Below are 11,000 nucleotides of genomic sequence, written 5' to 3'. Positions count from 1 at the left end.
AAACCCCAGCCACAAACCCCCAAGAACAAAACAAAACAAATCCCCCACAAACCTCCAAACAACCCCAAAAAACCAAAATAAAACCAAACAGCAAAAAAAAAAAAAAAACCAAACCTCCCACAAACCTCCAAACACGCCCCCAAAAAAACCCCCCCAAACCCTAAATCCCCCAGGCAAAACAAACCAAACCCCCAAACAACCCCAAAAAACCCAAATAAAACCAAACCAACAGCAAGAAAACACCAAAACCTCCCACAAACCTCCAAACCCCCCAAAATTAACCGAACCAACAAGAAAACAAAACCAACCCCCCCCAAACCTCCCAACAACCCCAGAAAACGCAAATGAAACCAAGCCAACAGCAAAAAAAACCCCACCAAAACCTCCCACATGCCTCCAAAACAACCCCAACCCCCCAAAATTAACCAAACCAACAAGAAAACAAAACCAACCCCCAGAAAAACCTCCAAACAACCCCAAAACCCCCAAATGAAATCCAACCAACCAAAAAAAAAAACCTGCAACCAAAACCCAAACCAAAAACCCCAACCCAAACCCCAGCACCACCTCCAAACCCAAACCCAACCCAAACCACAACAAAACAAAAACCTCCAAGCCAAAACCTCAAAACAAGCTACACAGGAGGGCAAAAAAAGGTAACACCGAAAAAGACCACCACCAAAAAAACCCCAAACCAACAACCCAACCGAAAACCAACAAACAGCCTCCCACTAAAGTCTTATTTGGGGTTGAATCAGCCAGGACAGGAACTCCAGCCTGTCCCCAGGGATAAAAGGACACTGCCAGGAAGAGAAGAAACCTGCGACAGACCTGCGGAATGGTCTGCGGGGAGGAAACAACTCAAGAGATCAGTTCCAGTCCCTGCACCTTGAAGGCTTCCCAGCTTGTGAAAGGACTGCTGAAGCCCCACCTTGGCAGCCGGTCTTGGGACGACACTTACTCGGTGTTTCCTCCTGGTCTGAGTCGCCGGTGAAGCTCTGTGCTGCACGCAGAGGACTTCCCTGAGGTCTCCCCGTGACTCGCACACCAACGCAGAGTATCCCCTCCTGAAACCACCGCCTCCAGCCCCTTCCCTGCCCGCAGGAGCTTTGCGGCAGGAAAGTTAAATCCATACCGTTAAAAACCAGAGCTTTGTGCCCACTCCTCTGCGAGCTTCTCCCTCTCGCGGGGGTGCCCAAGCTACTCACAGGAGGATGCTGCAGGTCCCAGGCTTCAGGAGCTCATCCTCGGGCCGGGCGTTCCCGCAGAGGCGGCACCGGGTTCCTCCCCGCCGGGGCCGTCCCGTCCCGTCCCGTCCCGTCCCCTTCCCTCCCCAGCCGGACCGGGGGAGCCGAGTCCTGTCCCGCTGCTGCTGTGCTGCGAGGAGCCCGGGGAAGCCCGGGCGGTGCCGGTACCCGGAGCCCAGCAGCCGCAGGTGGTTCCCCGGAGCCGCCCAGCCCGGCCCCGGCCCCGCCTCCCCGGAGACGGAGCAGCCACGGGCGGAGACACCCCGGAGACACCGGGGGGATGGAAGGGGAGATGCGGGGACAGAGGGGACAGAGGCAGGAAGGGCTCAGGCAGGCACCAGCCGAAACTGAGGAGTTTAAGGAACAAAGCCGCAGCCCAGTGCTGGGGAGGGCGAGATCCGCCCTGACCGGCACAGACCACCGAGGGATGGAGCGAAGAGAGCGGCTGACGCCTCCTGGAGAACCCAAACCCAGCCCTTCCCGAAGCAGCTGTTCACGTCCTGTTCTTGGTACTGACCCCTGGGCTCCACTTCTTTACCACTGAGGGGTTCCATGGAGACAGCTGGTACCTGGCCAGGCTCTGCTGGGCTTCCAGGGAGGTCTCCAAAGTGACTCGTGGGGCATCTCAGTGCCCGAAGGTCATAGAATCATTTGGGCTGGAAAAGGTATCCAAGATCATCCAGTCCAACCAGCAACCCTACACCCCCATGGCCATTAAACCATGTCTCAAAGAGCTATGCCCAGTGGTGTTTCTTGAACACCTCCAACCACCTCCCTGGGCAGCCTGTGCCAGTTCCTGACCACTCTTTCTTCTGTGTTTACAGCTTCTGCCTGGAGACAGCTCTAGGAAGGCTGCAGCTCTGGGCAAGAGGAGTTTTGAACACTTGGATGGAGCTAGGTGGAGCAAGAGAAGATTGCAGCAGGTCCTTCATGCAAGAAATGGGGCAGTGAGAGCAGGCAGGGATGGGTGCACCACTCCTGCATCCTCCCCCAGCACAGCTCCAGGGGCTGCTCTCAGCACCATCCCTCCACATCAGCTTCTCCTGCAGCTCCACAGGACTGAGCTTCCTGCAGCAGCAGCCTGATCTGCACCTTTCTCACAGGTACCACAGCCCCTGCAGAGCCCCAGCAGGGCACCTCTCTGGGCATTGCCCTGATAAGGCCCCACTAAAGCAAACAACCTTATTAATGAATCACTGGTGGAGAGAGGCAGGGCTTGGAGAGGGCTGCTGCAGCTTCTCATTGCCAGAGGGAAAGATGAAAAGAAAGATCTGGAGGGCAAAAGATTTCCTCTCACACTTGAAATGTTTTTGAAGCTGGAGAAGTTTCTCCTAAGAGGAGCTGGCAGGCAGGTGCCTGGCTCCAGAATGCCTTTGCTTGGTGCTTTGAGCTGGGAGCTGGAGCAGAACCTCACTCCCATAAACCTGGGAGTTCCCCCCTTTCCTAACTGCAGCTGGCTTGGAGGAGGAGGCAGGGAAAGGGCAGCAAACACATCCCCAGCTGACCACCCACCTGAGCTGGCTCTGGAGGAGAAATTCAAACCCTGATCATGACACTTTGGGAGCCACTGAAGATGTCACACAAAGCCCTAAGCTTGCAGCCATAAACTTCAACCTTGCCTTGGGGCCAAGCCCCACCAAGTGCTTGCCCCAGAGAGCAAGGGGAGCCTGTGGCTGTGGCTTTCCAAGCTGGTGCTCAGGTCTCAGAGAGGCCTGCAAGGACAAAGCAAGCAGCACTCACCTCCTACAGGCACAGTTGTGTCCTCCTTGCACAGGTCTTGCTTCAGGCTGGTGGTGGTGGTGGACTGGTTCCTACTCTGAACCCCACAGAAACTTCTTCTCACCAGAGTTTGAGAATTGTGAGTTTCAAGATCCACTTATTCAGCCCAACATTGGCCACTTCAGCTACATCCTTTTGCCTCAAGCACACCAAAGCCCTCAGGAGATATCACAGCTCCTTACAAGCAGAGAGTGACATCTCAGGAGGGATTACTCACCCTGCACCTTCTCGAGGGGTAATTGTAGGCTGGTTGGGCTCTGTACAATTACTACCTCATCCTCCAGAAACAAGAACCAACATGAGGCTCTCTTCTGGGAAGAGAAGTGGAAACCCAGCTGCACATTTGCCCTGGGTTGTAGCTGTCTGTAGGGCAGGAGGGGCTTCCTGCAGCAGTGTGCCCTCGGAAGGTGGAATCACAGAATGGTAGTGGTTGGAAAGGAGCTCTGGAAGTTGCCCAGTCCAATCCTCCTGCCAGGGCAGGGTCACCCAGGGCAGCTCACACAGGAGCACAGCCAGGAGGGGTTGGAAAGGCTCCAGAGAAGGAGACTCCACAACCTCTCTGGGCAGCCTGCTCCAGGCCTCCAGCACCCTCACACCAAAGAAGTTCCTCCTCATGTTGAGGTGGAACCTCCTGGGTTCCAGATTGTATTGGTTGTTCCTTGTCCTGTCACTGGGTACCACCCAAAAGAGCCTGGCACCTTCATCCTGACACCCACCCCTCAGATATTGATAGACATTGATCAGATCCCTCTCAGCCTTCTCTTCTCCAGACTGAACAGCCCCAGGGCTCTCAGTCTTTCTTCACAGCAGAGCTGTTCCAGTCCCTTCATCATTTTCACAGCCTCTGCTGGACTCTCTCCAGCAGATCCCTGTCCCCCTTGAACTGGGGAGCCCAGAACTGGACCCAGTAGTGAAGAGCAAGTCAACAAAAGCCAGTAAGGGTGAGACCCACAAGACAATCTGTCCTGGGATTAAAAAAAAAAAAAAAAAACAAAAAACCAGGAATCCCAAACCAGACGAAAATGGAAATAGAACCTTTCAGGGAATAAATTAAGCAAAAGACATTTTATGCACAAGGTCTTTTTGGGTGGAAGAAGCAGTCCAGTTACAAGGTAGAAGTAGAATGAGATGCAGTCAGCAGAGGGCTGCAAAAATAAAGTCCATTCTTAGCTGTAATAACAGAAAAACCAAAGCACCCCAGTGAGTTTTTCTCCAGCATACCCAAGCAGCCTGCCCACAGCACAGCCCCATCCATTTTCTCAGCTGCTTCTCAAGAAGAATGCTTCCGAGGAACCTGGGGTATTTATTTACACAAAGTGCAAGCTCAGAAAGGGCTGAGTTGGTGCCTCTGTGCATGCCTAGGTCTAAAAATAGTACTTTGGTTGAGAGCAGGTTAAGAGAAACAGGTTCTGATGGTCACTACTGAATCATCCCAGGGAGTAAACAAATGGAACTTGACTGGCATTCAGATGCAGGCAGGTTCTGTCACCCTGGAGGTTATGGACACAGGGAAAGTAGAGTAGAATCACTTCTGATCTTGAACAATGGCTAAATTCAAGTTTCCTTCCCATTTTTAAATGTCCTTTCTTTCCTCTGCCCTGCCTCCTCCTTATCTACTGTGTCAGCACCTGCAAGGAGTGAGCCACCTCCTTCCCTGCAGCTCCCCTGACCCCAGCTTGGACACAGTCCTTGTGCTGGATCCTCTCCCTGCCATCTGCACAAGGGGGCCCCTTGGCGGCAGCACAGCAGCAGGCAGCACAGGAACGCGATTTGGGAGCGTTTGTAACAGAACTCAATCCTGCGGTGCCGAGGCGGGTGGGGAGAAGGGCTCAGAGCCTCCCTCTGCTGGCTGTCCACAACCCACTGCCAGAACCTGCCCGGGCTCACAGAGGGCAACCTGCAGGCAAAAGCAGTTTGGTTTACACTCGCATTTGACAGCAACTCTGACCACCTCCTGCCTCTGGAAAGGAGTCTGTGGAGAAGAGGCTGAGGGGAGACCTCATTGCTTTCTGCAGCTCCTGAAAGGAGGTTGGAGGGAGGTGAGGTTGGTCTCTTTTCCAGAGTATCAGGCAATAGAAGGAGAGGAAATGGCCTGAAACTGTGCCAGGGGAGGTTGAGGTTGGAACAATTAGGAACAATTTCTTCCCTGCAAGAGTGGTCAGGGATTGGAACAGGCTGCCCAGGGAGGTGGTGGAGTCTCCATCCCTGGGGGTGTTCAAGACCCCTGTGGCCATGGCACTTGGGGCCATGGTTTGATGGCCATGGTGGGGTTGGGTTGCTGCTTGGCCTGGATGATCCCAGAAGGCTTTTCCATCCCAAACAATTCTGTGACTCTATAATTTTTGACAATGTGCAATGATTTACCTTTCTTGCAACCAATTCTGCACCCCCAAGCAGGACGTTCTCTCCCTCAACCCCAGACCAAGCAGGTGTCAAACTCCCACTTCCAATTCCATCCAAATGGACCTCTGCTGTGACAGGCACCCAAACCCACCTTGAAAACCCTTCTTCAGCCCAGAACTTCCCAAGATTTTTCTGCTGAAATCCCCAAATTCTTCAGCACTGTTTCTCTAGTAATTTGATTAAGGGAAAGCAGAAACTCTCAGGCCTGCTCACTCGATTGCTCAAGCATGCAACAGCCTTAGAAAGCTCAGACTCAGGCCAGTATGGAAAAGGGTTAAAAAACCAGAGGGGAATGGCACTGCATTGTTTTTATTTTAAGTGTCTTTACACAATGGAAGATGTTGGAATGCAAGTTGTTAAACACTTCACACGAGGTACATTGACAACATCACTTGCTTGCTTTGCCTTAGAAAAAATGTTTCTGAAGGTTTTTCCACTTGTTCCTACTTACAGCAACTTCTACAATGGGGTAGAAATGAAACAATTAAAATATAAACAACCACAGGAAAAATCCTAACTGGACCTTCTGGAATGTTAAGAGATACTCAAGGCTGGTAGACAACACAGGGGGGTTTTCTTGTTTGGTTTGGTGGAACAGTGAGACAGAGAGGTAAGACTTGGGAGTGATTTTAATACCTCTTTAGACACTGAAGTATTAACATGAAGAGCTAGAGAAATACCACACCTGTGAAAGCCAGATGAACAAACCCCCATTTTCCTACCTTTTCAATACACTGTTCCTGCCTCTGGAACAAGGACCTGCCTGCAGGATCCCATTTTGCAGCTTGATGCTGGTGGCAGGAAGGGACCATGAGCTGGCAAAACACTGAGCTGAAAACTGCCATGCCCATGGCAAATTCATGACCATTACTTTTTCTCTTTGCCATCAAACCAAGTGAAAACACTTTGGAATCTTCAGTAAGCACATCATGAACTGAAACACACCAAAATGAATTCGAAAAAAGGCCAATTTCTGAGTGATTTCTACCTAAGAACATCAGCAGCCTGGTTTGTTCACAAATAATTTTATTTCTTTTTAAATAGAAAAAAGAAGAATCTGTCTAGACTAAAAAAGGTTGGTTATAAAACAGCATAAAAGCACAGGAGCATGTGTCTTTATACTGAGGCATGATTTCCTCCTACTAAAACACTCAACCCAATACCACAAAATGAAGAGATCTGTGTTTTAAAAGATGCATCCTGGTCTCAAAAGGTAGCAGCTGTCCTGTCAGACAGGATGCCACACAGAAAACATCTTCATGAGAAACAGCAAACAAGGGCTGAAAACTGCATTAAAAACTGGCTAAGCCAGGCAACTGATTGTCTTAAAAAAAACCAACACCAAAGAGACTGCAGCACAAGTTAAAGTTCACTCTAGATGGTGTTTATCTCCTAACATAACTGAGAACATAACAGTCACTGAATTTGTTGATAAACAGAGGCCATCTCTAGGACTGTAGGAACAAACCTTGCTGTATTTTCAGAGAGGAGCAGACACAACACAGCCCACAGCTGAATCTCTAGATGCTACAGTTCACTCCTCATCAGGTGCCAGTGCAAACCACTGTATCCATCAGTGTGTACCCCCCAGCCAGGAGCAGCAGCAGTGCTGGTGACAGACCGGAACCTGGCTCCTCAGCAGCCTGTGGTTCTTCCTCCCATGTTCTCCTCTCTGTAGCCAGCAGAAGGCCTTGACTTGAGTTCCGTGCCTGTATTTGTGCCTCAAGTCAAACCCAACCCATGTCCCTGGCATTTCTGAGAACAGCAAAGCTGAATCTTCACCTCAGAAAGCTGCAAGGTGGGAAGGAACTTTTAGCATAAAGAGTAGGTTCCACTTGCACTTAATGCTCTAGTAACTGGGAGCTGTTGCACCAGCAGAGATCAGCTTTTAGCTGCTAGACAATGAATGTCCTTGGATCCAAAGGTGACAGGGAACATTTCAGCACTTGGTACATCACACTGCACACCATAAAGGAAAGGGCAACATCTTTAAAAAACAAACATACAAACCACCCAAAAAAAAAAACAAAACAAGAAAAGAAATAAAAATAATCACAATCAGATTTCCTACTTCTCACTATTTCAAGTCAGGTGGATTTGCTACACTTAGGGGGACTAGTCCCTAAAATTAAAGTGCTTTTCAGAGCATTGGCATCCAAAATCTTGAACATGAGAGACAACTACAAGTAAAATCTGTTGTCGCTATACAGAAGATATAGCAGCAGCACAGACATCAACACAGGGACTCAGGAAGTGTCTGAGTTCTGATCCTACCTGGAGCAGCAGACAGTTTAACAATGCATCCTACCCCCTACCTCCAGCCTACAATCAAAGGCTTTGGATTCACTCAGGATTGTTGTGGGTGGCTCTGGACGCCTCGTCTGCAGGATCTTCTGTTTGGGGTTTTTTATTTCATCCTCCTCTTCTGTCTCACTCTCACAGACATGAACAACTACACTAGGGGTTGATTCTGTTCCTGCATGAAGCTCATATTTTTCCCCTGCAAAGCAGCAAACAAAAAGCTTGCTAAGAACATAGAATCATGAAGCCACTTTATCTCCAAACCTCCATACTACCTGCAGTAACACAACTAAATATTCATTTTATTGCCATCTCATCTTTAATTTGCTCAACTTCCACACTTCACCAGACCTGTTACAGCTCCTAAAACAGGCCCTGTATCTGTTACACTGCAGTCTGAACATGATCAATCTTTTAATTGATATTTAAAGGGATGAACAGAGGGATGGAGGTAAAAGAACTGTCCTGGAACACTGTGACAGAATTCAGCAAGTGGATGTGATGGAGCTAGTACCACACAAGCTGGTTCTGGGCTGGACTTTCAATCAATTAACCAATTAAGTAACAAAAAGTGATGGATCAAGTAAGAAACATCACATGAGACTCAGACTCTACTCCCAAGAAGATGAGCAGATAAATTCCCTTGGTTGGTTGTTGTTTGGAAGTTAAGTAGCAACAAAAGCAGGGAGATCTCTCTACCTGGTCCCAGCTTGGAGACAGCACAAAGCAAGTCATAGTTTATCAGGGGAGTTGCATCTTCACTCTGTTTCCATCCAACTGGTGGAGATGCAGGGGGAGATATCAGGAACTGCTTAACAGGTTGTGGAGGAAGGAGGTAGGACTTGTCAGCTATTTCACCAGATACCTGCATCTGAAGAAAAAACCAGGAGACAGAGAATGACAAATATCAGTCCTGGGTTATTCAGCCTTCTCCAGTAACACACAGCCAGGCTCTGTATCAGCCTAGCTCTAGCAGTAACAGCAGCACAGCTTCTCTTAGTTCTCTTGCTGTGGAACCCTCAGGGAGATGCTGCAGTTAGGAACCTGGCCTGTGGAAGTGTTGTCATGGAGTTGTACCAGACACAGGTAAGCTGCTAAGCCAGCAAGAAGAACTTGCCTGTAAAGAACCTCTTAGAAACAGATCTTTGGAGCCACTTCTTTGCTTTCAGCACATTTTTGCTTACGGGGGAAGGTGGTTTGTGTCACTACTCAGTGACTGCTCCAGACCAACTGCAACTCTAAGCTCAAGTTGAAAAGCCAAACTGGTCCCTAACGCATGAATTTCTCAGTGAGGGAAAGTCACAGAAGAATGAAGTTGGAGGTTAGCTTCAGGTGTTGATCACAAACTCATGGGGCAACATAGAACAGAAGAGAAATAAGGACATGTGTGCAACACCTCAGTGTTCCATAATACCTGTGCAAAGTACAGCTTCAGCTTTTTGCCATTGAAGTCAGTTTCATGCAGCTCTATCCTTGCTCTGGCTGCAGCCTCTGGATTGCTGAAGTTTATCCTCACTCTTCTAAAGCTTTTAAACAGCTGGAATGTCACTTGGTTATCATAGACTGTGAACAGTGCTTCAAATCGTTCCTAGAGATGAAGTACAAAGATTTCTCCAAACACAAAATGAACATTTTAACTCAGGGAAAACACATCTGCTGTTCACTTTCCTCTCCCAAATCCCATCCACTTCCTTAAACCCACACATTCCCTTCTCCCCAGTTACCCTGACCTGCAAATATGTGCTCAAAGCTGCTTTGTCTCACTGTCTCCAACCCAATTCCACAGACACCGAGCCTCTAAAACTCTTTGTATACAAACTGCCACCTAGTGACAGCGACTCGAAGGTGCAGATGTCAACAAAGAGAGTGGTGCTTAGACAGCACCTCTGCCAAAACACCTCCAAAACCACCACCTAAATCACTCAGGTTTTGTACAAGATACACTAAAAGTACTGAGTGCTTAACCAAAGTGTCACTATTCTCAGGGTGAACGAATAAGGCTGCTGTGGAAAAGACAAAAATCTATTACTGCAAAACAACACAGTCACAAAAATGAAATAAGTTGTGGTTTACTGGGGATGGGATCTCATCCTCCTGCTCTTCAATAAATAACAGCAGCATTTCTAGGAAATGGAGCCAGTTATATTGGAGTGGATCTAGAGGAAACCACAAAAATCATCCAAGGGCTAGAACCCCTCTGCTGTGAGGCCAGGCTGAGAGAGTTTGGGCTGTTCAGTATAGGGAAGAGAAGGCTCCAGCGAGACCTTCTGGTGGCCTTCCAGTGCTTGAAGGGGCCAGACTCTATCAGATTTAGTTTATTCTAAGGTCTTAAGCCAGTTCCAAGGTGTTCTCTTCACTCAAGTTAGAACACACATCCTGCAATCTTACAGTGCTCTTTTAGCAGCAAACTCTTCTAAATAAACATTTGGTTCAGGGTTTGATTTAAACCTCACCTTGGATTTGGTACCTTGGATGAAAAGAAAAATAAATAAATGAGAAGAGGTTTACCTAGGAGATGTGCTGTGTGTTTGTTAACAACTTCAAATGCCAGAAAAGTGAAGTGTTCTCTGCTCTGTGGTACCCATACTCACTCTGAGCTGGCCAGGTAAATACTCGGGGTTGGTTTTCCCTCCCCAATTACAATATACAGCAATACACTGAAAATCCAGACAAAATGTTTAAGAGCTGTATCTGTGCTTACAAACCTACACCCCCAGCATGCTTCTCTCTACCTACCTTTTCTTCCTGTACCTCAAACACAGCTTCATGAACACTGCAAGCAAAGAGTGAGGTAGGCAAGTCACTTAAATCCATCATCTCTTCCAAATCATCTTCATTTTCTCCAAAAATCATCTGTTCTTCCTCTTCTTGGTCACTGCTGTAGAGGTCTGACTGGCTGTCACTCCAGGACTTCATCGTGTCTCTGAGCATCCTTCACCCAAAGCACACCCTTGTGTTCCAGTTTCTATCAGGGGTCTGCCATGCCAAAACACAAAACCAAGAGGGAAGGTGAAGATCTCACATCTTGCTTTGACTGTTCTTTAAGGCTCTCCTCCACAAAAGAGCAGCACTGTATCCCATGGCTGTCAGGAATAAAGACTCTGCTGTTCAATCCATGAAAAGGGAGATAACAGTCATTCAGGCCAGTAAATAAAATTTCTGCTCCCTTTACTCTGACACAATCAAGAGCTACAATACCCTTTTAGAAGCTCATTCTCAGTTATTAGCAATTTCTTATTAAATAACTCAAAAGCAAGCTGGTCTAGTGGG

The 11,000-nt window shown here is 48.4% G+C and overlaps 1 protein-coding gene across 3 annotated transcripts; it reads right to left on the bottom strand.

Moving 5' to 3' along the window:
* Nucleotides 1–7,720: 7,720 nt before the first annotated feature.
* Nucleotides 7,721–10,661, bottom strand: RCAN3 (RCAN family member 3). Of its 3 annotated transcripts, none has more exons than XM_054395340.1 (4): nucleotides 10,467–10,661; nucleotides 9,145–9,318; nucleotides 8,430–8,601; nucleotides 7,721–7,929 (listed from the first exon to the last, which is right to left on the bottom strand). In XM_054395340.1, exons 1-4 carry the CDS (start codon nucleotides 10,659–10,661, stop codon nucleotides 7,721–7,723), a joined length of 750 nt encoding a protein of 249 aa, XP_054251315.1. The 3 variants fall into 3 exon arrangements, with proteins under 3 accessions (XP_054251315.1, XP_054251316.1, XP_054251317.1); XM_054395341.1 differs by having other exon boundaries at nucleotides 8,430–8,595; XM_054395342.1 differs by lacking the exon at nucleotides 8,430–8,601 and having other exon boundaries at nucleotides 7,882–7,929.
* Between the last annotated feature and the right edge of the window lie 339 nt (nucleotides 10,662–11,000).

The sequence above is a fragment of the Indicator indicator genome, chromosome 33, assembly GCF_027791375.1.
Source record: "Indicator indicator isolate 239-I01 chromosome 33, UM_Iind_1.1, whole genome shotgun sequence".
Lineage (NCBI taxonomy): Eukaryota > Metazoa > Chordata > Aves > Piciformes > Indicatoridae > Indicator > Indicator indicator.
This window is presented reverse-complemented; position numbering and strand designations above follow the sequence as displayed.

What these genes read in the sequence shown, in the direction of transcription:
- RCAN3 (XM_054395340.1), bottom strand. Translation starts at nt 10,661, where the DNA reads ATGCTCAGAGACACGATGAAGTCCTGGAGTGACAGCCAGTCAGACCTC. An exon ending in TTGAGGTACAGGAAGAAAAG is followed by an intron (nt 9,319 to 10,466) that starts GTAGGTAGAGAG and finishes CTTCATCTCTAG; the next exon opens with GAACGATTTGAAGCACTGTT. An exon ending in TGTCTCCAAGCTGGGACCAG is followed by an intron (nt 7,930 to 8,429) that starts GTAGAGAGATCT and finishes GCTGCTTTGCAG; the next exon opens with GGGAAAAATATGAGCTTCAT.